At 63.8% G+C, this 20,078-nt stretch overlaps 4 protein-coding genes across 12 annotated transcripts; 2 read left to right on the forward strand and 2 right to left on the reverse strand.

The window, feature by feature from the left end:
• Nucleotides 1–790: 790 nt before the first annotated feature.
• Nucleotides 791–6,568, forward strand: WDR24 (WD repeat domain 24; the record flags this gene model as incomplete). Its single annotated transcript, XM_080387371.1, has 9 exons — nucleotides 791–1,271; nucleotides 1,597–1,774; nucleotides 2,277–2,952; nucleotides 3,271–3,386; nucleotides 4,471–4,592; nucleotides 4,862–4,966; nucleotides 5,065–5,402; nucleotides 5,862–6,046; nucleotides 6,216–6,568. The coding sequence occupies 9 exons, from the start codon at nucleotides 791–793 to the stop codon at nucleotides 6,382–6,384; spliced, it is 2,370 nt and encodes a 789-aa protein (XP_080243497.1). The 3' UTR covers nucleotides 6,385–6,568.
• Nucleotides 6,569–6,693: 125 nt separating this feature from the next.
• JMJD8 (jumonji domain containing 8) lies at nucleotides 6,694–8,642 on the forward strand. 4 transcript variants are annotated; one of them, XM_080387424.1, is made up of 9 exons: nucleotides 6,694–6,916; nucleotides 6,994–7,077; nucleotides 7,239–7,287; nucleotides 7,403–7,499; nucleotides 7,605–7,673; nucleotides 7,762–7,881; nucleotides 7,959–8,026; nucleotides 8,169–8,303; nucleotides 8,369–8,642. In XM_080387424.1, the coding sequence occupies exons 1-9, from the start codon at nucleotides 6,828–6,830 to the stop codon at nucleotides 8,516–8,518; spliced, it is 861 nt and encodes a 286-aa protein (XP_080243550.1). In that variant the 5' UTR covers nucleotides 6,694–6,827; the 3' UTR covers nucleotides 8,519–8,642. The 4 variants fall into 4 exon arrangements, with proteins under 4 accessions (XP_080243550.1, XP_080243551.1, XP_080243552.1 ...); XM_080387425.1 differs by having other exon boundaries at nucleotides 8,389–8,642; XM_080387426.1 differs by having other exon boundaries at nucleotides 8,392–8,642.
• A 425-nt stretch (nucleotides 8,643–9,067) lies between these two features.
• STUB1 (STIP1 homology and U-box containing protein 1) lies at nucleotides 9,068–12,923 on the reverse strand. Its single transcript, XM_080387423.1, has 7 exons — nucleotides 12,641–12,923; nucleotides 11,594–11,792; nucleotides 11,313–11,478; nucleotides 11,061–11,151; nucleotides 10,428–10,484; nucleotides 10,117–10,233; nucleotides 9,068–9,652 (listed from the first exon to the last, which is right to left on the reverse strand). Exons 1-7 carry the CDS (start codon nucleotides 12,824–12,826, stop codon nucleotides 9,527–9,529), a joined length of 942 nt encoding a protein of 313 aa, XP_080243549.1. The 5' UTR covers nucleotides 12,827–12,923; the 3' UTR covers nucleotides 9,068–9,526.
• A 657-nt stretch (nucleotides 12,924–13,580) lies between these two features.
• RHBDL1 (rhomboid like 1) lies at nucleotides 13,581–19,390 on the reverse strand. Of its 6 annotated transcripts, XM_080383559.1 has the most exons (8): nucleotides 19,243–19,390; nucleotides 16,883–17,041; nucleotides 16,370–16,594; nucleotides 15,784–15,932; nucleotides 15,595–15,707; nucleotides 15,226–15,326; nucleotides 14,672–14,732; nucleotides 13,583–14,575 (listed from the first exon to the last, which is right to left on the reverse strand). In XM_080383559.1, the coding sequence occupies exons 1-8, from the start codon at nucleotides 19,279–19,281 to the stop codon at nucleotides 14,304–14,306; spliced, it is 1,119 nt and encodes a 372-aa protein (XP_080239685.1). In that variant the 5' UTR covers nucleotides 19,282–19,390; the 3' UTR covers nucleotides 13,583–14,303. The 6 variants fall into 6 exon arrangements, with proteins under 6 accessions (XP_080239682.1, XP_080239681.1, XP_080239684.1 ...); XM_080383556.1 differs by having other exon boundaries at nucleotides 13,581–14,575; nucleotides 16,883–19,332; XM_080383558.1 differs by having other exon boundaries at nucleotides 13,582–14,732.
• Between the last annotated feature and the right edge of the window lie 688 nt (nucleotides 19,391–20,078).

The following is a 20,078-nucleotide window of genomic DNA, read 5'->3' on the forward strand; positions in this document are numbered from 1 at the left end:
GGGGTGTGAGGGAGCTGGGGGCCTGGCGAGGGAAGGGGCACAGGGGCTGGCAGGGGGCAGTGCCGGGGCTGGGCCTGCTTTCGGGGAGATGGCCTGTGGGTGGCCTCAGAGCTCAGACACCTGTGATCCCTAGGCAGCCTTGCTGGCCCCAGTCCCCCCACCCCCCCACCGAGCAGCAGTGTCCTGGCCTGCTCCTGTGCCTGACCGGGGCGGGGGCGGTGAGTGTGTGTCTGTGTGTGTGCTGGCCCCCATCTGCTGGAGAAGCAGGGTGAGCCCCTGCCTGTGGTGCTTGCAGGGTCTGGGTCGCAGACAGTGCCCCGCGGGGATGACTGCGGCCTCGTCTCACCCACCTCTGGCTGGAGGTGCTGCTCGCCTTGCTCTGTGTCACTGTAGCTGAGCTCCTGAAGTGCCCACAGCAGCTGCTCCCATCAGCGAGCATTGCGGGGAGTTGAACTGAGGAGGGAACAAGAAACCCAGAAAAAGTGTTCAAGAGCTCACTGAGCAGAAGTTACAGAAGGCAGCAGGAGGAGAAGCCCAGTGTGCAGCTTTATCTCTCTTCCTGGAGGTAGCAAGCGGGCTACAGCCTCTCACCTCCACAGCCCATTGATGTGGCCACAAAAAGCTGCAGTTGAAGTCACCTGGGCCTGCCAGCTGCTGTGGGAGGTGAGCCTGTCCCTTCCCAGCTCTGGCTGAGGTGGAGCAGGGTGGCTGTGCACGTGTGAATGCAGCAGGTGGGGACACAAGCCTCCGAGCCTGCTCCTGGAGAGGGGAGTGCGCCCCAAGGTCAGCCATGGAGAAAATGGCCAGGGTCACCACTGCCCTGGGGGGCAATGCCCTCACGGGCCGGACCATGTTCTGTCACCTGGATGCCCCCGCCAATGCCATCAGTGTGTGCCGCGATGCTGCCCAGGTGGTGGTGGCTGGCCGCAACATCTTCAAGATCTACTCCATCGAGGAGGACCAGTTTGTGGAGAAGCTGAACCTCCGTGTTGGCCGCAAACCCTCCTTGAACTTCAGCTGTGCGGACGTGGTGTGGCACCAGATGGACGAGAACCTGCTGGCCACCGCAGCCACCAACGGTGTGGTTGTCACCTGGAACCTGGGGAAGCCGTCCCGCAACAAGCAGGACCAGCTTTTCACCGAGCACAAACGCACTGTCAATAAGGTCTGCTTCCATCCCACTGAGGTCTACATGCTCCTTAGCGGCTCCCAGGATGGCTACATGAAATGCTTCGACCTGCGCAAGAAGGACTCTGTCAGCACCTTTTCTGGTACGAGCACAGGCTGTTGCTTTCCCCCTTACCCTGGTGAGAGACAGAGGTTGGGGGCTTTGCCCTTTCCCCATGCCCAGGAGGAGGGTTTGCTCAGAACACAATGTCTGGAGCAGGCAGGGAGGGACCCGAGAGGTGTTTTGGTGCAATTTTTTTTTTTTTACTGCTTAGCAGTGGGCCAGGTCTGCACAGGAGATGGAGGGTGGCTGCATCACTCCCTGCTTCCCCTTCTCTCTGGGCTGGAGACCCCCATGTCTCTTCCAGTGGGGTTTTTAGCTTTGCTGGAGCTCTGTCCCACCAGATCTCAACTTTTGCCCCTGCTCAGGCCAGTCGGAGAGTGTGCGTGATGTCCAGTTCAGCATCCGGGACTACTTCACCTTTGCTGCCACCTTTGAGAACGGGAACGTGCAGCTGTGGGACATCCGCCGGCCGGACCGCTACGAGAGGATGTTCACGGCCCACAATGGGCCCGTGTTCTGCTGCGACTGGCACCCAGAAGACAGGTGTGTGTGGGGTTGGACCCTGCCAGCCACCTGGCCTCGGCAGAGGTGGGGCAGGCTCTAAAAACAGGTTTGGGACGTCTTTGGAGGGGATCAGGGTCTCTGATACCCTGGCCCCTTGTGTCAGGGGCTAGGCTGTTGCTGGAAGATGGGAGCAATTACTGCTTTGAGGGTCTGGGGGGTGTTGGGGTGTTTTGGTTTTGTTTTTTCCTCTGCTGTCCCTGGCAAGTGGAAACCAGGGGTAGGGGGAACTGGTCTGGCTGGGAGCCCTTCGGATGAGTGTGGCTCTAAAGATGCAGGGCCTTAAGTGGGGGTGGGAAGGAGGGGTGTTGCCCGACCTGGTTATGGAAGAGCAGAGGCGTTAGGGTAGCTGCCTCCCCTTGGCATGGACGTGGTCACATCTGTGTTGTCACTGTTTCTGTGCTGGGGTGGAAAAGGAGAGGTGAACGGGCATGGATCCTGGCCCAAGTTGGCTTCTTACAGTCTTTCTCCATCCTCCTACCAGGGGCTGGCTGGCAACAGGCGGCCGGGATAAGATGGTGAAGGTGTGGGACATGAACACCACGCGGGCGAAGGAGATCTATTGCGTGCAGACCATCGCCTCAGTGGCCCGGGTGAAGTGGCGCCCAGAATGCAAGCACCACATCGCCACCTGCTCCATGATGGTGGATCACAATATCTATGTCTGGGACGTGCGGCGTCCCTTCATCCCCTCTGCCATGTTCGAGGAGCACAAGGATGTCACCACGGGCATTGTGTGGCGTCACCTCCACGATCCTTATTTCCTCCTGTCAGGCTCTAAGGACAGTACCCTCTACCAGCACATCTTCAAGGATGCCAGCCAGCCCATCGACCGGGCCAACCCAGAGGGGCTGTGCTACAGCCTCTATGGAGACCTGGCCTTTGCTGCCAAAGAGAGCCTCATCTCCTCTGACTCCAACCGCAAGCCCTACATCGGGGACCGGCGTCACCCCATCTTCTTCAAGCGTAAGCTGGACCCCACGGAGCAGTTCGAATACATCTCCTCCTCCAGCGCCCTCAGCGTCTTTGAGACGGACATGGAGAGCGGCAGCATGGACTGGTTTGTGCACACAGCCAAGCAGTATGCGCTGGCCGGCAGGCCTCTGGCCGAGCTCTGTGACCACAACGCCAAGGTGGCCAAGGGCTTGGACCGCAACCAGGTGAGACCTGGACTGGAGACTCTCAGCACAGACCTAGGCTGGTGCTGAGGTTGAAAGGTGCTGTCAGGATGAGGCCCGCCACCTGAGCTGGATGGCAGCTCTTTAGCTGGATGTGGCCTCTGGCTGTCCCCAGAAGGTGCACCTCTGCCTGGCACCAAACTGATAGCACTGTTGCCTACAACAAGCACAGATCATTGCCCAGAGAGCCTGCCCAGCTCTCTAGATCAGTCAATGATGGGAGTTTGCAGTCAGGCATGTGGCTGCATGGGACCTGGTTTTTAGCCTGATGAGGTCTGACCACAGCTGTCTCACACACAGGTGGCTCAGACGTGGACGATGCTGCGAATCATCTATTCCAGCCTTGGCACTGTGTCATCCGCCAACCTCAACCACAGCATGGGGAAAGGCAGTGCCACTCTCCCGCTCATGAACAGGTAAGAGGTGTCAGAGCCACAGTGAGCAACATGACACCTGAGCTGGCTCCATGAGTGGGAGAGTGGAGACAGCTCCTCGGCTGGGCTGGAGTCACAGGGTGGGAGCAGGGACAGCTCTCCTCCAGCCTCAGGCCACACTGGTTTGCAGGCTGGCATCGTTTGGACACAGCCATTTTCCATGTGGCTGTGAGAAGCGGGTGGCCAGCCTGGCCTTGAGCTGGGCAGCCTTGTATGCTGTGTGCTTCCCTTCTTGAAACAAAGTTTGAAGCCATGGTGGGGTGTGGGGCACATACCGACTTCGCAGTTCTCTTAATGAGTGACTGTAACTGAGGGCTGGGGATGGTGAACCTCTTATCTTGCTGCTGATGTGGAGAGCTTGTCCTCTGCCTTTCAAAGGGAGAGGACAGCCTGGCTCTTCAAGCGGCTTGCTGGCTTGGAGAGCCCTATCTTGGGCTGATGAAGCAGGAAAACTTGTTTTTCCTATTCTCAATGACATATAAAAGTGAGGGGTGAGGACTCCAAATGAGCTGTCAGACCTTGCAGGGCTGGGTTCCCAGGGTGAATAGGAAATCCTCAAAGAACATCAAAGGAAACCCTCTCCTGGACCAAGCTCTGCATCCAGACAGGTTGCTGTCTGTCACTGACTTAAAAACCACAGGCAGCAAGCCGAAGAGCTCGGCTCTGCTTCAAACCCATTCCTTTCCTTTCTCAGTGAAACCTGAGAGCAGTGATACATAACAAACAGCAAGGCACCTTGTAGTGAGGTAGCTCCTGTTTACCTGCCTTTGAGGTGAAGGTAAATATTAAGAGATGGAGTCAAGAGCCTGCACTCAGCTCTGAAGTCCTTTAGGAAGACCTTTGCGGGCACCTTTGCGGTGCATGCACAGAGACACCAAGCTTGGAGAAAGGGCTGTGTTAACAATGGCACTGTAACTTTAAGTTAACAAAGCGGGGACAGCTGATTTCTGTACTCTGAGCAAAATCACCACATCTTGTGTTTCACCATTCAAATTGCAGCTGGACACTTATATTCAGGCTGTTTCCTGGCTAGAATGGAAGCTGTGACTATTGGTTTCTTTCTCAGCTTTAACTTGAAGGACATCCCCTCTGGGCTGGGCAGCGAGTCAAGACTGGACCGCAGCAAAGGAGAAAACCGCACAGAAAACATCCTCATGGATTCCTCCTCCACCTTGATCAACAATGAGGGTAACGTTTCTGGGGTGGGCACAGTCCCAGTCCTTCAGCTCTTCCCTCCTCAGCTGTAGATGGCCAGCTGCAGGCTCCAGGTAAAGCACGCTGAGCCCCAGGGTGCAGGGCAGTTTACCTCCGTGACCCCCGCAGTGGTGGCTGTGAGTGCCAGGAATGTGACTGCGCTGGGGAGCTGAGCAGTCTGGCTGGGGCAGGATATGGGGGATCCAAATCCAACCTTGTGCCTGAGGTAGGATGAGCTGATTTCTCTCTCCTGGGGCACACAGACAACGAGGAGACGGAGGGCAGCGATGTCCCTGCAGACTACCTGCTGGGAGATGTGGAAGCAGATGAGGATGACTTGTATATGATGGACCATGAGAACCCACACGGTGAGTCCACAGCTGGTGTTGGGAGGTGTTGCCTGTCCCAGACACGTAGCTGGATTTTCTCCTGGCCTTCCCTACTCGTTCCTGATCTCTCCTCACAGCTGAGGAGCAGGAATACAGCCTTCCCCAGGAAGCCTTTCCCCTGCGCCATGAAATTGTGGACAACCCATCGGCCTTGGACCACCTGCAAGACAAGGCTGACTCCCCTCACGTTAGCGGCAACGAGGCCGAGACAGTGTCGCTGACACCAGTGGAGTCCTTCTCCCTCATCTCCATCTCCCATTCGCTCTATGAGAACCGGCTGCCCACCGACTTCTTCAATCCTATTGTGCGGGACACGCTTCTCTTCTACGCTGAGCAGGGAGATGTGCAGACGGCCGTGTCTGTCCTCATCGTGCTGGGGGACCGCATCCGCAAGGAGATTGATGAGCAGACCCAGGTGGGCCCCGGGAAGCCCCTTCCTGGCTGTGTAGGAGCTGAACCCTCCCTTCAGGGCTGCTGCAGCAGCCCCATGAGATGCAGTAGGACACCTAGGTGGGACTCAGGGGTGATGTATCCCAACGTGATGGGAGGGATCCCAGCTGTTCTCTGGGCACCTCCCATCTCCAGCCCTTGCCAGGCTGCCTCTAACCCTGGGTGGGCAGCTCCAGGACCCTGGTACCCAGCTGGCTGCCCTACCACTAGCCCTGGCAGGGCCTCGCAGTGGTGTCTGCAGGGCCAGGGTGGGGAAGTGGCCTTGGGCTGTTGATTTGGGGAAGGATACCTCCTCCCCAGCCCCGCAGAGCACTTCCCCTCCTGCAGGGATCTTGCCTTTGGGATGCGGAGCTGGGATCTTGGGGGGGTGAGGTGGGGGGGTTGGGGAGTATGTCAAGGCTCAGCTGTCTGTGGCTGTCCCCAGGAGCACTGGTACACGTCCTACATTGACCTGCTGCAGCGCTTCCAGCTCTGGAACATCTCCAATGAGGTGATCAAGCTGAGCACATGCCGTGCTATCAACTGCCTCAACCAGGCTTCCACCACCCTGCACATCAACTGCAGCAACTGCAAGCGGCCCATGAGCAACAGGGGCTGGATCTGTGACAGGTGAGTGCAACACTGCAGTCAGCAAGCAGGCAGGGGGGTAGGGGGCCACACTCTGGTCACCAAGGGGAGTCCCAAAGGGGCTGCAGGAGCAGGAGGGTGCCGTGGTTACCCCTCATTTCCCCCCCGAGGGCTCCCCCTGCCCATGCTCACCCCCTTCTTTCTGATGCAGGTGCCGGCAGTGTGCCAGCATGTGTGCTGTCTGTCACCACGTGGTGAAGGGGCTCTTTGTCTGGTGCCAGGGCTGCAGCCACGGTGGCCACCTCCAGCACATCATGAAGTGGCTGGAGACCAGCTCCCACTGCCCTGCTGGCTGTGGCCACCTCTGTGAGTACACCTGAGCCCCTTGCTAGGGGAGAGGGGGGAGAGGCGGGGCAGGCAGCGGTGGGCAGGGCCTCCTGCCTGATTACTGCTCTGCCCCCACCTCCCTCCCTGTATTTATTTTTGTGTAAATAGGGCCCTGCAAGTGACCCCTGCCCCCCATCAGCCTCTTTTGTACTGGATTAAAACAAAACATGAGCTGAACTGGGTCACGCCTCTTCTCTTTGGTGAACCTGGCGGCAGCGGCCCACGGGTGATCTGCTCCGGCCCCGCTCCCCAGCCGGGGGTCCCTTCCCTGCAACATCCCGGCAGGCTCTGGGCACCACTTTTTAAGCCGCGGCCCCTTTAAGCCGCGGCCGTGCAGGGATCCGTAGCGGCGCGGCCAGCCAATGGCAGAGCCCCGCGTCAGCGCGGGCCGCGGTGCCTGTCGGGAAGCGTAGTCCGCCGGCGGCCCCGCTCCCCGATGGCGGCGGCGCGGCGGCTGCTGCTGCTTGTGCTGCCGCTGGCCTGGGCCCGGCCCGCGGGCGGCACCGACCCGCCGGGCGGCGGCTGGTAAGGGCGGGGGACGGGGACGTTGCCCCCGCTGCCTCCCGCTGCCCCCCGTTGCCTCCCGTTGCCCCCCGTTGCAGGCTGGCGGGCACGGTACCGGAGGAGCAGCGCTGCACCGTGGAGCGGGCCGACGCCTCCCTCACCTACTCCCTCTTCCTGCAGCGGTACGGGCCGCTGGGCACGGCCCCGGGCGGCCGCTGACCCCAGAGAGGGGCCGGGGGCGGGGGCGGGGGCGGCCGCGGACAGTCCCCGGTGCCCCGAGGCATTAGCGGGGAAGGTGGCTGGGCCGGCCCCCGTGGGACCCCGCTGCGCTGCTCTCCCCCAGGTTCGCCTTCTCCCGGCCGGTCATCCTGCGCGGGGTCACCGACAACTCGGTGAGTGCCGGGAGGGCACCTGGGGCACTCAAGGAGGCCGGGGCAGGGGACACACACCGGTGCCTGAGGAGCGGTGGCAGCAGCATCCCGGTCCCACTGTTGTCCCCCCACCCAGGCCTTCCGTGCCCTCTGCACCCGGGAGAAGCTTCTGGCGGCCTTTGGGGCCTGCCCGGTGCGGCTCAGCACCGCCAACACCTACTCCTACCGCAAAGGTGAGGGGCAGGGCGGGGGCAGCCCCCCCAGCTCCCCCCCCCCATGGCAGGCAGCACCTGCCCAGGGGCTGCCGGCCTGGCCCCCAAGCTCTCCCTTGCCCACAGTGGACGTGCCCTTCCAGGAGTATGTGGAGCAGCTGCTGAAGCCGCAGGATCCGGCCAGGCTGGGCAGTGGTGGGTAGCACCATCCCACTCTCCACAGCTGGCCACCCTTGCCCTCCTCACTGGCTTCAGCCTCCCTCTCTGTGTGCATCCCCCCCAGACACTCTCTACTTCTTCGGGGACAATAATTTCACTGAGTGGGGCCCCCTCTTCCAGCGGTATGTGCCCCCTCCCTTCCGCATCCCGGGCACCAGCCCTGCCTACAGCTTCGGGATCGCAGGTGGGTGCCTGCAGAGGTGGCGGTGGGGGCAGGGGGGCGTCTCTCCAACACCAACCCCAACACTCTTCCCACCATAGGCTCAGGATCTGGTGTTCCCTTTCACTGGCATGGTCCTGGTTTCTCTGAGGTGATCTTTGGGAGGAAGGTGAGAATTTGGGAGGGAGGGGGGAGAAAAAGACCCCAGTGGGCATTCCCGGAACATGCAGAAGCCCCCTGGGGCTCAGCCCGAGGGGCTGGAGGGGAAATGGGGGGGGGGGGGAAGTGCCCTCCTCCCTGGTATCTTCCAGCGCTGGTTTCTGTATCCACCGGATAAAACACCCCACTTCCACCCCAACGAGACAACGCTGGCCTGGCTTCACCACACATACCCCGTGCTGCCGCCGTCAGAGCGGCCATTGGAGTGCACCCTCCGCCCCGGGGAGGTGAGTCCTGCATCACCCCGGGTCCCTGCTCCCCTCAGGAGGGGGGAGGGGACACCCCCAGTCAGCACCCCCAGCTCTCTCCCAGCAGGTCCTGTACTTCCCTGACCGCTGGTGGCACGCCACACTCAACCTGGACACCAGCGTCTTCATCTCCACCTTCCTGGGGTAGAGCGGGGAAGAATGAGGACATGTTGCCACCATCCCAGCTGCAGTGAGAGCGTGCTGGGGCAGCAACAGCAGCTGCCCACTCAGTTACTGGTGTTGGGACCAAGTGCCTGAAGTACTGGTTTTTACTGGTCTTTCCTCTTCACCTTGGATTAAAGTTGTTGTTCTGCTGTAGTGCTTCGAGTATTGCTACATCCCCGGCCGCCCTTGGGGACTGGCACTGGTTCCCAAGCCAGGACAGCGCCTGCTGGTGCAGAGATTGTTGCCCTGAACCACTCCAGCTCTTTTCTCCATATTTATTGCTGAAATTTTTTTTATTTATATATTTTTTTTTTTAAATTGACATTGGCAAACTTCCAGAGGGTGCTCAAAAGCCAGGCAGGCTGTCAGCTGACTGAAACGCTGGAGTCTCAGTCAGGTGCAATTTGTTGGTTGGTTTTGTTGTTTTTTTTTTTTTTTAAAGGGATTTCATTAAAAGGAAGAACTTTAATCCAGGCAGCTGGTCACAGGGGAACATTGGTCTCCCACCCTGGCAAGTGCCTATTTACAGGGAAGAGGAGGACCTGACCCTGGCCAGGCAGGAGGTGGTGGGAGGAGGAAACAACTATGTACACAGGGAGGGGACTGGGGCAGACCAGCACCAGGCGCTCATCCCGACAAGCTCCTCCCTGGAGCAGGACACAATCTTTGGGGATTGTCAGCTGCCATAGACAAGGGGGACCCTGCTCTCTGGTGATTAATATGTTGGTGAGACCTTCCAGACCACTTCGATGAGCCAGTCTCCTCCAACCCCCCCAGGGCAGGTCTTCCTCCAAGTGCCATGGTCAGCAAGGAGCTGGTGGAGAGGGAAGCCTTTGTGCCCACCCAGCCACTGCGGCTCCTTGGGAAGGGGAGATGGTGACGTGCCCTCACCCAGCACTTTTGCTGGATCTCTGGGCACTTGGAGCGGAGGGGGAGCAGCTGGAGAGCAAGTAAGGCATGGTGCCAGCCCAGCGAGAGCTGTCTGTGCCGCTGTGGCTGGGGGAACCTGGGCAGGCCAGCGCTGCCCCCTCAGCCCCTCAGTAATCCTCCACCCAGCCATTCTCCGAGATGAACGCATCTATCACCTCCTTCATGGCGAGGTTGGGGATCAGCTGGTCCTGGGTCAAGGGACTCCGCGTCACTGGATCGAAATGACCCACGCGCTGTAAGGGAGGAGACAGCCACCAACCGGTTACTCCATGTGCCCAGCCTCAGCCCCGGGGCGCAGGTGCCCGTGAGGCCAGCGCAGTCCTGGCCTGTGTGCCGGCATCCAGCCCAGCAGCCAGGCATCCTGTGCCTGCTGGGGGCAAGGCAAGAAGGGGGTGGAGGGAGAGCCCCTTCTGAAGGTACCTCCCAGCAGGCTGGAAGCAGGTCAAAGCACAAGGTCCCTGCCAACAGCCGCCTCCGCTTCAGGCAGGGCCCGGCAGCGCCTGCCACCTTCCTGCCTGCCCCCACACCTCCGCAGGGCGATGCCTGGGCAGGTAACTGGAACCAAGCCCAAGGAGGCATTTGAGCCCTTAGTTGGGCAGGCAGCTGCCTTCATGCCCAGGCAGGGCAGGCAGGAGGGGCAGAGGAGGACTGCGGGCAAGGTCCTGGGAAGTCGCCACAGCCCCCAGCCCAGCAGTACCTGGAGATGTTCCTCGATGTCCTTCCTGTCATAGGTGATCCCGCTGGGTGTGATGCAGGGCTCTCTCATCAGCTCAAAACTGATCTTCCCGCACAGGTAGTCAGGGATATCCCGCTTCTGGCTCGAGAGAAGCAGAGCTGGGTCAGGAGGGGCTGGGTGAGCCCAGCATTAAAAGAAGGGGGCTAGGAGGTGGTGCTGCATCAGAGGGGGAAGCAGGGAAGATGGCAGAGGTGGTAGCACAGACTAAAGCAGGTTTACAGCAAACAGCTCTGGACAGGGAGAGATGGGAGCATGGGCCAGGGCACACTCACCTTCCTCTTCTCGTCCACTTGAGAGAAGAGCTCATCCATGTCTGCCAGGTACTTGTCCTGAAAGAGAAGGCCTTAGGACAAGGTGACCCTGGTGTACGGGGGCTATGTGTTCCCAGGGAGAGAGCCCTGAAGCCTCCCACCCCCTCTGCTTTCACAGCCCCCAGCCAGCGCTCGCCCAGCACCAGGGTGAAACGCAGGAGTGATCCAGCTTAAAAATAACCTGCCTTTGTGGGGCTATTTTTATCTCGGGATTAGGCCCCTGCGCCAGGCCAGCACCCAGACCCACATGTGGCCAAAAGCTGCTCGTGTTGCACAGCCCTCAGAGAACAACAGGTAGGGCAGCTGAGGGAGCGCAAACAGGTGTCACCGCTGCCAGGCTGCCCTGGGCTGGGACAAGAGGTGACAGAGCAGGGGCAGCTGTCACGGGGGGACATGAAAGCCCTGCAACAGCAGCTCAAGCCACAAAATGAAGGCTGAGAAGCCGTGCCCTGCCCCAGGGTTTTCTGGCTTTCACTTGCACAGCTGCAGCCCTGCAGCTGCCTCTGCCATGGCAGAGCATGGGGATGAGGATGGGATGAGGAAGCCCCAGCTCGTATCCCAGCCTCCGTGAGCCTCCCTGGCCCCCGTGCTCACGTGCTTGGCCTCGATGCTGGCCAGCTGAACTCGGCTCCGGCTCTCATCCGCATTTTCTTCCTGCTGCATCTTCTGGCACTCGGCCAGCTCCCTAGGAAAGAGCAGGGGAGATCAGAAGTGATGGGGGGATGCTATCGCTCCCTTCCCTGCTGCTGCCCCACTGCAGGGCTCTGCGTGCGCACAGAGCTGTGACAGCTTTGTGGCACTAAAAAAGCCTTTACAGGTGCAGCTGCTGCCCCCTGCCACATTTACCTCTCTTTCTCTGCCATGATCAGCTTGGTCAGGTAGGAGTGCAGTTCGTTCTCCTGGTTGATCCGCTTCTCCTCGATGCTGTTCCAGCGTTTCTTCTTGGCGATGCGCAGTGCGCTGGGGATATCGTCTCCAAAATTCAGCCGTTGTTCCTTGGCGAGATTGTAGGCTGGGGAGAGAAAGGGCACCTCAGAGCCAGCACTGGCTTCCCTCTCGCCATCCCTGGGCCCTTTCCCAGTGGGCAGGCAGGTGCAGGGGGGAATGCTGGCACCGCGCCCGCTCACCTCGCTGCAGGTTAGCAATAGCCTCATCGTAGTTCTCCATCTCCATCTGGCACTGGCCCAGGAAGAAGTGAGCCTTCACCGACTGGCCATCCAGCTCCAGGGCTCGCTTGCAATCTGCCAGCGCCTTGTCGTGCTGCTGCATCTTCAGGTAGCAGAGGGCTCGGTTGGTGTAGTAGACGGCCACCAAGGGGTTGCGGTTCTGCAAGGCAAGACCCATGTTATGGCCACTGACAGCAACTGCCGGCAGTAGCGAGATGCGGTGACAACAGGGTGACAACTGGATGACTCGGTGAGCTGGCTGCGCAATGCTGTCACCTTGGTGAAAGCCAGGAGTGCCAGCTTGGGCTTGCACCCCACCAGGAGCTGCCGGGATGGATGGGGGACAAGCTGGGGCCAGTCCCCATGGGACAGCCTGTCCCCCAAGGAGGGGGGCAACAACAGCCCCCCAGCACCATTCCCTGGGACCAGGGTGGGTCTGCCCTTCCAAGTGCTGCCTAGGGATGTGGTGGAGCTGGGGGGGGGTGGGGCAGGCCCAGGCTGGGGGTGGACACAGAAGTGTCCAGCTTGGAGCCTGGAGGGGGCGGGACACATACAGGCCTGGCTGTGTGCAAGCCCAGGGAGGGGGCCAGGGCCAGGGCAGGCCTGGGGGCAGTAGCCCAGTCCAAGGGGGGGCGGGGGCAGGCCGAGGGAGGGGATCCAGGCCCGAGGGGGTGATCTAGGCCGAGGGCAGGTCCTGTCCCGGGGGGTGGCCAGGCTGGGGCCAGAGGTGGGTGGCCAGGCCTGGGTGTGGGGCAGCGGCCAGATCCAGGGGATCCCATCCCCGGGGTGCCCGGGCCAGGCCCGAGGGGGTTCCCGGGCCAGGGCGGGTAATGTCGGGAGGGTGCCCGGGCCCGGCGGGGGGTCCCACGCCGGGATGTCAAAGCCAGGCCCGGGAAGGTGTACGGGCCAGGGGGGTCCCGTCCCGGGGGTGCCCAGGCCAGGCCCGGGGGGGGTTGGGGGTCCCGGCCCAGGGTGCCCAGGCCGGGCCGGGGTAGGGCTGGGACTCACGATGGCGCGGCCGTAGCAGGCGGCGGCCTCGGGGTACTTGCGGCCGCCGAAGAGCCGGTTCCCCTGCTCCTTGTGCTCCTGCGCGCTGTGGCTCTTCTCGGGGCTACCGGCCCCCGCGCTCCCCGCGCCCGGCCCCGCCGCCCCGGGCCCCCCCGTGCCGCCCTCCCGCTCCTCCTTCCCCTTCATGGCGCCGCCCGGTTCCGCCCGGCCCGGCCCGGCCCGGCCAGCTGGGGCCGGCGGCTCCGATGCTCCGGCCGCGCACTGCGACAGGCGCCGCTTCCGGGGCCGGGCCGAGCGGGGGGCGGGGCGGGGGCGGGGCCGAGGCGGGGGCGCGGTTTGTGGGGCTGGATGGGGAGTGGGGGCGGAGCCCCGGGGGTCCTGGGGGTGCGGAGTGCGGAGGGGGCGGGGACTGGGGGGGCGGGGTCCGAGGGGGGCTGGGGGTGCGGGGTGCGGAGGGGGGGACTGGATGGAGGGTGCGGGGTTCGGGGTTGGGGGCTGGGGTGGGAGTGCGGGGGGGAGGATAGATGGGGGTCGGGGTCCGGGGGGGGGGAGGCGGGTCTGGGTAGGGAGCTGGGGGGTGGGAATGCAGGGGGGTGTGGGTGTGCAGAGGCATGTGGGGTTTATTGGGGGGGCTGCAGGGAGGGGGCTGGATGGGGGGTGTAGGGGAGTGGGAGGGCTGTACCGGGGGGCGCAGGGGGTGTTTGGATGCGTGGGGCAGGGGTGAGTGCGCTGGAGCATGTGGGTCTGGATGGGGGGGCGCAGGAGGGTGTCCCAGTGCGCAGCCCGTGCTGCAGCCCCCCGCCCCCAGCCCCGCGGGGCCGAGCCGGTTCACGCGTCCCAGAGTTTTCCGCTCCAGTAAGTGCTGGAGCCCCCCCGCCCCCCCCCCCCCGGGGCAGACGGCCCCGGCGCCTGCCCTGAATCACAGCAGCGGGGCTGGGGAGGGGGGGACACCCCTAAAATCCCCCCCCCCCCAGAGACACAGGCCCTGGCAGTGTGCAAAATATTTATTTATACTCCAAAAAGGTCTGAGGGGGGGGTGGGAGGGGGGGGTCGGAGCGGGGCCCCCCCGTGCCCCCATCCCGGGGCGAGCCCCCTGCGGGGGGAGGGCAGCAAAGCGGGGGGCCGGGGCGCGGGGGGGGCTCAGCTGGCACCTGCCTGCGGGGCTCCCCAGGGCTCCTTCGCCTTTTCTCTCTCTTTTATTTATATTTATTTTGGCGTAGAAAAATAAATCGCTCCTATTTTGGCACCAGTCCTTCATGTGAAAGTGCAGGTCCTGGGGGGCAACGAGTCGGCCCCCACCCTGGAAAAGGGGGGTACAGGAGCAAGCAGGGGGTGTCCCCCCCGCACTGGGCTCCTTCCCGGGGGGCACATCCCGAGCCCTGCGGGCACCCCAGGGGGGGTTCACGATGCCAGGGCAGGGCTGAAGCATCCTGGGGGGGGGGGTCACAGCGGGGCGGGGGGCTGCTAGGGTATAGAGAGGGGGGACACACAGCCCATGGAGGGGCGGCGCGCTCGCTAGCACCGAGGGGGCAGGCGGGCAGGGGGGTGACCTGTCCCCATGTCACGCGCGGGGACCCCCCCTCCACCGGGCTTGGCCAGCGTTAGAAAACAAAAATAAATAAATTAAATAAATACAGGGGTTGATGGGGTGGGGTGGGGGGTGTTATGGCGGCGGGGGGATCTGTGCCCCCAGCAGGTCGTAGGCAAAGATGTTCCAGAAGACGGCGAAGAGGAGGAAGGTGCCGTAGGAGAGGAGCAGCACCCACCAGCCACACTGGTCCTGCAGGCTCTCCTCGTAGCTGCGCAGGATGGTCAGCCCCATGCTGATGCCCACGATGGCCCCGGCCAGGTGGGCCATGAAGCTGGGCTGGGGGCCCGAGGCCGGCAGCGGGGGCGAGAAGCGGAGCCAGACAGCACGACCCACCTCCGAGCTCACTGTAAGACAGGGCCGGGAGGTGCTGAGCCCCCCCCCCCACCACAGCCCCCACTCCCTGGGTACCCCCGGGGTGGGGGGCACGGCCGGGTACTCACTGCACACCAGCGCCAGCACCATCCGCAGCAGCTTGTAGGGGCAGCGCATCCCGGCCCAGTTCTGTGGGCAGACAGATGGGTGGATGGAGAGATGGACGGATGATGGCCCAGTACGGGTGATGCCCCCAGCACCAGGGAGGGGGCTGCCACAGAGGCCCCCACTGTGCCCCAGAGGAGCTGCGCCCTGGCCCCACAGAGTCCCCCGAGGTGTCCTCCCTGCCCCCTGATGCCACCCCATGGCATGCCCCCCACTGCCACCCCATGCTGCCCACCCTACCATGGCACCCACCCCATGCCACCCCATGGCACCCCCCACCCAATGTCACACCATGCTGCCCACCCTACAATGCCACACCACCGCACCCCCCACCCAATGTCACACCACGCTGCCCACCCCACAATGCCACCCCATGGTGCCCACCCCACAGCACCTCCCACCCAATGTCACACCATGCTACCCACCCTACAATGCCACCCTACAGCACCTCCCACCCAATGTCACAGCATGCCACCCACTCTCCCACGCCCCAAGGCCCCCACGTCCCGGCGCTGACCATGACAACGTTGGCAAGGTGTGCCGAGCAGAGTGCGTAGACGCCCCCCGAGCCCCCAACCAGGGGGGCCCGCATGTCAGTGATGGAGACAGTGAGGGAGCCTGTGGGCACGGGCAGGGCTCAGTGCAGGGCCTTGCCCCCCCATCACATTAATTAATTACTGTCTACATTAATTAGTTACGGGCTGCATTGCCCCCAGCCCTCCAGGGCAAGTGATGCTGGCAGTGCCAGGTGGTACCCAGTGGTCAAGAGTGGGTGGCGAGCGAGGCTTCGCATCCCCCTCAGACTCGGGGTGCATCTCCCCATGCCCTCCCCGGAGCTGGTGGTAGGGATGGATGGGGACATCCCCTGCGCCGGGCAAGCACCCACCTGCCAGGACACCGGCCAGGTAGAGGAAGCTGATGCGCAAGATGCCGTGCACCATCTCCAGGGGCACCCCGATCATCAGCTGCAGGAGGGCGTTGAACCCCAGCTGCTCCAGCCTGCCCAGGCACAGGAGGGGACACGCGGTGGCTCAGCCCGCGCAGCCCCCAATTTCCCCCCCCGGCAGGGACCTACCCCACGTGCATGAACATGTAGGTGAGGAAGCGCCAGGCGCGCGCCCGGTGCCCAGGGTGGTAGACCAGGGGGCTCTTCATGTACTCGGGGTGGTAGGTCTGCAGCACCCACTTGTTCAGCCGGGCCCCGTAGCAGAGGAACACGATGATCTGCACCAAACCCCACGGCTGTCACCCCCAGCACTGCTGGCACCCAGCACCATCCCTCGGTCCTGGGGCAGGCTCACCTGGCCCCCTCCGCCCTGGGTCTGAGCCTCCCATGGTCACTAGGACATCACCACTGGGGCCACCCGTCCCATCTGCCCTGGGTTTGACCCCCCCCCACAGGCACTGGCACATCACCACTGGGATCACTGGGATCACCCATCTCCTCTGCCTCAGGTCTGAGACCACCACAGCCACTGGCACATCACAACCAGGGTCACCCATCCCTACATCCCCAGATCTGAGCCCCCCTGCGGGCACCAGGACATCACACGCAGGGTCACCCAACCTGTCCGCCCAAGGTCTGAGCCCCCCCGAGGGCACAGGGGCGCTTCGGCCAGGATCAGCCTGGGACCGGCCGGCCATGTGCCTGTGCCCTGTACCTGGGTGAGGGTGACAGCTGCCATGAAGATGGGGGGTGGACACGTGCGGTGCTGGTAGAAGTACCAGCGCCGGTCCATCTCGCAGGGCAGGATCTCATAGGCCACGTAGCGAACAAAGCGCTTGTAGAAGCCCAGGCCGGTCTCGTCCAGCAGCACGTCGCGGGGCAGGGCTCGCTGCCCGTTGGCAATGGCGCGTTTGAAGCTGCTCGAGCGCTTGCTGCTGATCTGCAGAGAGAGGCCGTGCCCGCGGGGTCCGCAGGGGCAGCTCAGGCCGCTGGGCTTGTGGCCATCCCCTGCCCATCACCACCACCCCGTGCCACAGCCCGGTGGGACAGGCTGGACAAGCCACCCTAAGGCTGTGCCATCATCCCATGCCAGGGGAGCCCCCGGGGACCACCAGTGTCTGCCCCCCTCCCCATGGGCACAAGGAGGTGCCCAGTGCCACCCCCCCACCCCACCCCCCGGATGACACCCGGCTGCTCGCCCCTGTCCCTGCGGCCCCCCAGCACTGACCAGGTCTACCAGCTCCTGATAGCAGACCTGCCCCTCGTCGTTGCCCTGTGCCAGGGCCACCAGCATGTCCAGCTTGGCGGGGTCCAGAGGCAGCTCATGGCTGTGCACGAGGCTGGCGAACGTCTCCACCCCAATGAAACCGGTATTTTCGGGGTCGAGCTGTGGGGCACAGCATGGGACGTTACCGGGATGCCGGAGCTGCAGCTCCCTGACCAGCCAGGGAGACCATCTGGTGCCCCTCACCCTGGCCTCAAGCCTGGTGGTATCATGTGCCGCCCTGTGACACCAGCCCCTGCCTCTGCAAGGGAGGCTACAACCCAGACCCACCCTGTACCCCGGACTGTGTGGGTGCCCTGTGCCGTGTGGGTGCCCCATGCTGTGTGGGTGCCCCGTGCCATGCCGGTGTCCCAGTCCCCCTGTGGCACAGCCAACACTCTCCCACTCAGTTATTTCTCGCCGCCAGCAGCCTGCCAGCCAGGAAACCACAAAGCTAAACACACGCGCAGCCCTGGCACCAGCCTCCTCCTCCTCCTCCCGCTCCTTCTGCACGCCCTCGCTGCTGGGTGCTGGGCTCCACTGTGTGGGGCACCCTGTGCTGGGGTACCCTGCGCCATCCCTAGGGCTCCCAACGGTGACTGGGCACCCTGAGTCCTCCAGGCACCACACACCACTGGGCACCCAGCACCATAAGGCACCCTATATGGCCCCACTTGTGGAGACAAGCCCAAGGTGGCACAAGGAGGATATAGAGAGGGAGAGGGCATCGATGGCCAGAGCACAGCTCCAGCTGTGCCAAGGGTGGCCGGGACACTGCACCCTGCAAATAGTGTTGGGTTTGCTCCTTCCTTCTGCAGGGGATGAAATTCAGGAGAGGAAACTCATCCCCATGGGACGGGCAGGAGAGGGAGTGCAGGGAGCGTGGGACTGTACCCCCACTCCAGCATGTATCTCATCATCCCAGCAGGAAACAGCCAAAGCCCCTTTCTCAAGGTGGGTCTGGCTGCCCCGATCCGCTACCTGAGGCAGGCATGGGTGCAGGATGGGATGCAGGATGGGATGCCAGGTGGGGAGCAGGATGGGATGCAGGGTGGGGAGCAGGATGGGATGCCAGGTGTGCAGAGCAGGGTGGGATGCAGGGTGCGGGGAGCAGGCAGTGCTTGCTTGCATCCTCTGAGCAGCCCCCATGCCCCACACACACCACCCCACAGGTGCCACATGTGTGTGCCATGCCAGGACCTGGCACACGCCACCCCACGTGCTGGCACACGCTGAGCTCACTGGCCCCCAGAGAACCGCGGCAGCAGCCAGGAAGCCCCCCTCTGCTTTCAGGGTGCATCTCCCCTTACTGCAACCCCACTCCCCCTACAGTCCCCCAGAGAGCCCTATCCCCATCATCCCAGCCCCTGGGCCCTGCTGGGCTCTCCCAAGTTCTGCTCTCTCCCCAGGAAGATGCTGCTCATCCCCGAATGGCTTGGAGGCACATGGAGCCCCTGTGCCAAGGGTGGGGTGACACAGGGGACAGCATCACAGCTCCTGGGGCTGGGGTGGCTGGGGGACTCAGCCAAGGTCATGGAACCAGCCAGAGGCAAGGGGGGACCATTAATAATCCCAACCCTCAATAAATTCCCCGCTCACCCCCAGGGAGAGCCACCAGCTCGGCTCAGGGTGGGTGGGGATGGAGGGACCAGGCGGCTGAGCACAAGGGATGCTGCTCGGGGCTGAGCATCAGGCAGGGATAGGGCTGGGGTGCAGCGGCTGTTAATGCATCGGGGCCTGATCCTGCCAGCGGAGCGGAGCCCAGTGCTACACAGCATTAACATTCTACGGCCTGATCCTGCAATCAGGTCACGGGGTTGGATGCAGCCCCCCACGAAGGCATGTGAGTCCCAGCCTCGCAGGGGTGGCCGAACCTCACGGCAGCCCTGGGGCCTGGGAGCCCCGTCCTGCACCCAGCACTGGGGTTCGGCTGACCAGCACCCCTCGCCCTTGAGGGTGCACCCTGCAGGATCCGGCCCGGGGCAGGCGGAGCGAGCAGTGCTGGGGTCGAGGAGGAGGCCACAAGTGAGCTGAGTTGCGCGGTCTCAGCGGCGCCAGGAGGGCCCGGGGCAGTGACGGGGGGCACCAAGGGATGCTCCGCAGGGGGCGGCGGGCCGGGGGTCGCCCTGGGCGAGCAGCGCTGCCCCGTGCCCGCCAGCCCGGCGAGCAGCCGCTGCCCGCTGCGCGGCAGCCGTGCCCGGTGCATGCGAGCATCCCCCCCCGCAGCGCTGCCCGGCGCACGGCGGCGCCCCCCGAGCGGAGCGCGGTGCCCGGCCGCCCCCCGAGAGCGCTGCCCGGTGCCCGGCGGCCCCCCCTGCTCTCACCTGCTCCTGGATGAGCTGCAGCAGGGAGCTCCTGTCCATGCACCCGGCGGGCGGCGGGCTCCGCCGCTCCCCCGCGCCCGGGGCCGGCGAGCCGGGCAGGGGAGCGGCGCGGGCGGCGGGGGCGGCGGGGGGGGCGGCTCGCCCCGCCAGCCCCGCGTTGCGGCGGGCCCGGGAGCGAGCTGCGAGCGGCGGCGCCGGGAGCCGCCGATGGCAGCGGGGCGGCGGCGGCGGCGGGGGCGGGAGCGGAGCCGAGCGGAGCCGCCCCCGCCGCAGCGCACGGCGCAGCGCCCCCCCCCCCCTCCCCCGGCGCCGCGCGGGGAACCGGGACCCGCTCCGCCCCGCCCCGCCGGCAGCCCCGGCCCCGCGCCCCACACACAGCACGGGCAGGGAGCCGGCACCGGGCACTTGCAGCTGGGATGCTGCTTACCCGCATCGCTGCACGTGTACCCACATCCTACAGCCCCCTGCATCCCTGCACGGGTACCCTCATCCCTGTATGGGGTACCTGCATCCCTGTATAGCTCCGTGCATCCCTGCACAGGTACCTACATACCTGTACGGGTACCTGCATCCCTGCACGTGTACTCACATACCTGTATGGGTACCTGCATCCCTGCGTGGGTACCTGCATTCCTGTATGGGTACCTGCATCCCTGTACAGCTCCATGCATCCCTGCACTGGTACCCACATCCCTGTATGGGTACCTGCATCCCTGCACGGGTACCTGCATTCCTGTATGGGTACCTGCATCCCTGTACAGCCCCCTGCATCCCTGCACGGGTACCCACATCCCTGTATGGGTACCTGCATCCCTGTATAGCTCCGTGCATCCCTG

This window comes from Falco punctatus (genome assembly GCF_963210335.1).
Source record: "Falco punctatus genome assembly, chromosome: 4".
Classification (NCBI taxonomy): Eukaryota; Metazoa; Chordata; class Aves; order Falconiformes; family Falconidae; genus Falco; species Falco punctatus.

Coding starts and splice junctions, on each gene's coding strand:
- RHBDL1 (XM_080383555.1), bottom strand. CDS start 17,257: ATGGGGCACCCACACGGCACAGGGCACCCACACAGTCCGGGGTACAGG. Junction 15,933..16,369: donor CAGCTGTCACCCTCACCCAG/GTACAGGGCACA, acceptor GGTTTGGTGCAG/ATCATCGTGTTCCTCTGCTA. Junction 14,733..15,225: donor ACCTTGCCAACGTTGTCATG/GTCAGCGCCGGG, acceptor GTCTGCCCACAG/AACTGGGCCGGGATGCGCTG.
- STUB1 (XM_080387423.1), bottom strand. CDS start 12,826: ATGAAGGGGAAGGAGGAGCGGGAGGGCGGCACGGGGGGGCCCGGGGCG. Junction 11,152..11,312: donor ATCATGGCAGAGAAAGAGAG/GTAAATGTGGCA, acceptor GCTCTTTCCTAG/GGAGCTGGCCGAGTGCCAGA. Junction 9,653..10,116: donor ACATCGAGGAACATCTCCAG/GTACTGCTGGGC, acceptor CCTCCCTTACAG/CGCGTGGGTCATTTCGATCC.
- JMJD8 (XM_080387424.1), top strand. CDS start 6,828: ATGGCGGCGGCGCGGCGGCTGCTGCTGCTTGTGCTGCCGCTGGCCTGG. Junction 6,917..6,993: donor GACCCGCCGGGCGGCGGCTG/GTAAGGGCGGGG, acceptor CCCCCGTTGCAG/GCTGGCGGGCACGGTACCGG. Junction 7,674..7,761: donor TCCGGCCAGGCTGGGCAGTG/GTGGGTAGCACC, acceptor CATCCCCCCCAG/ACACTCTCTACTTCTTCGGG.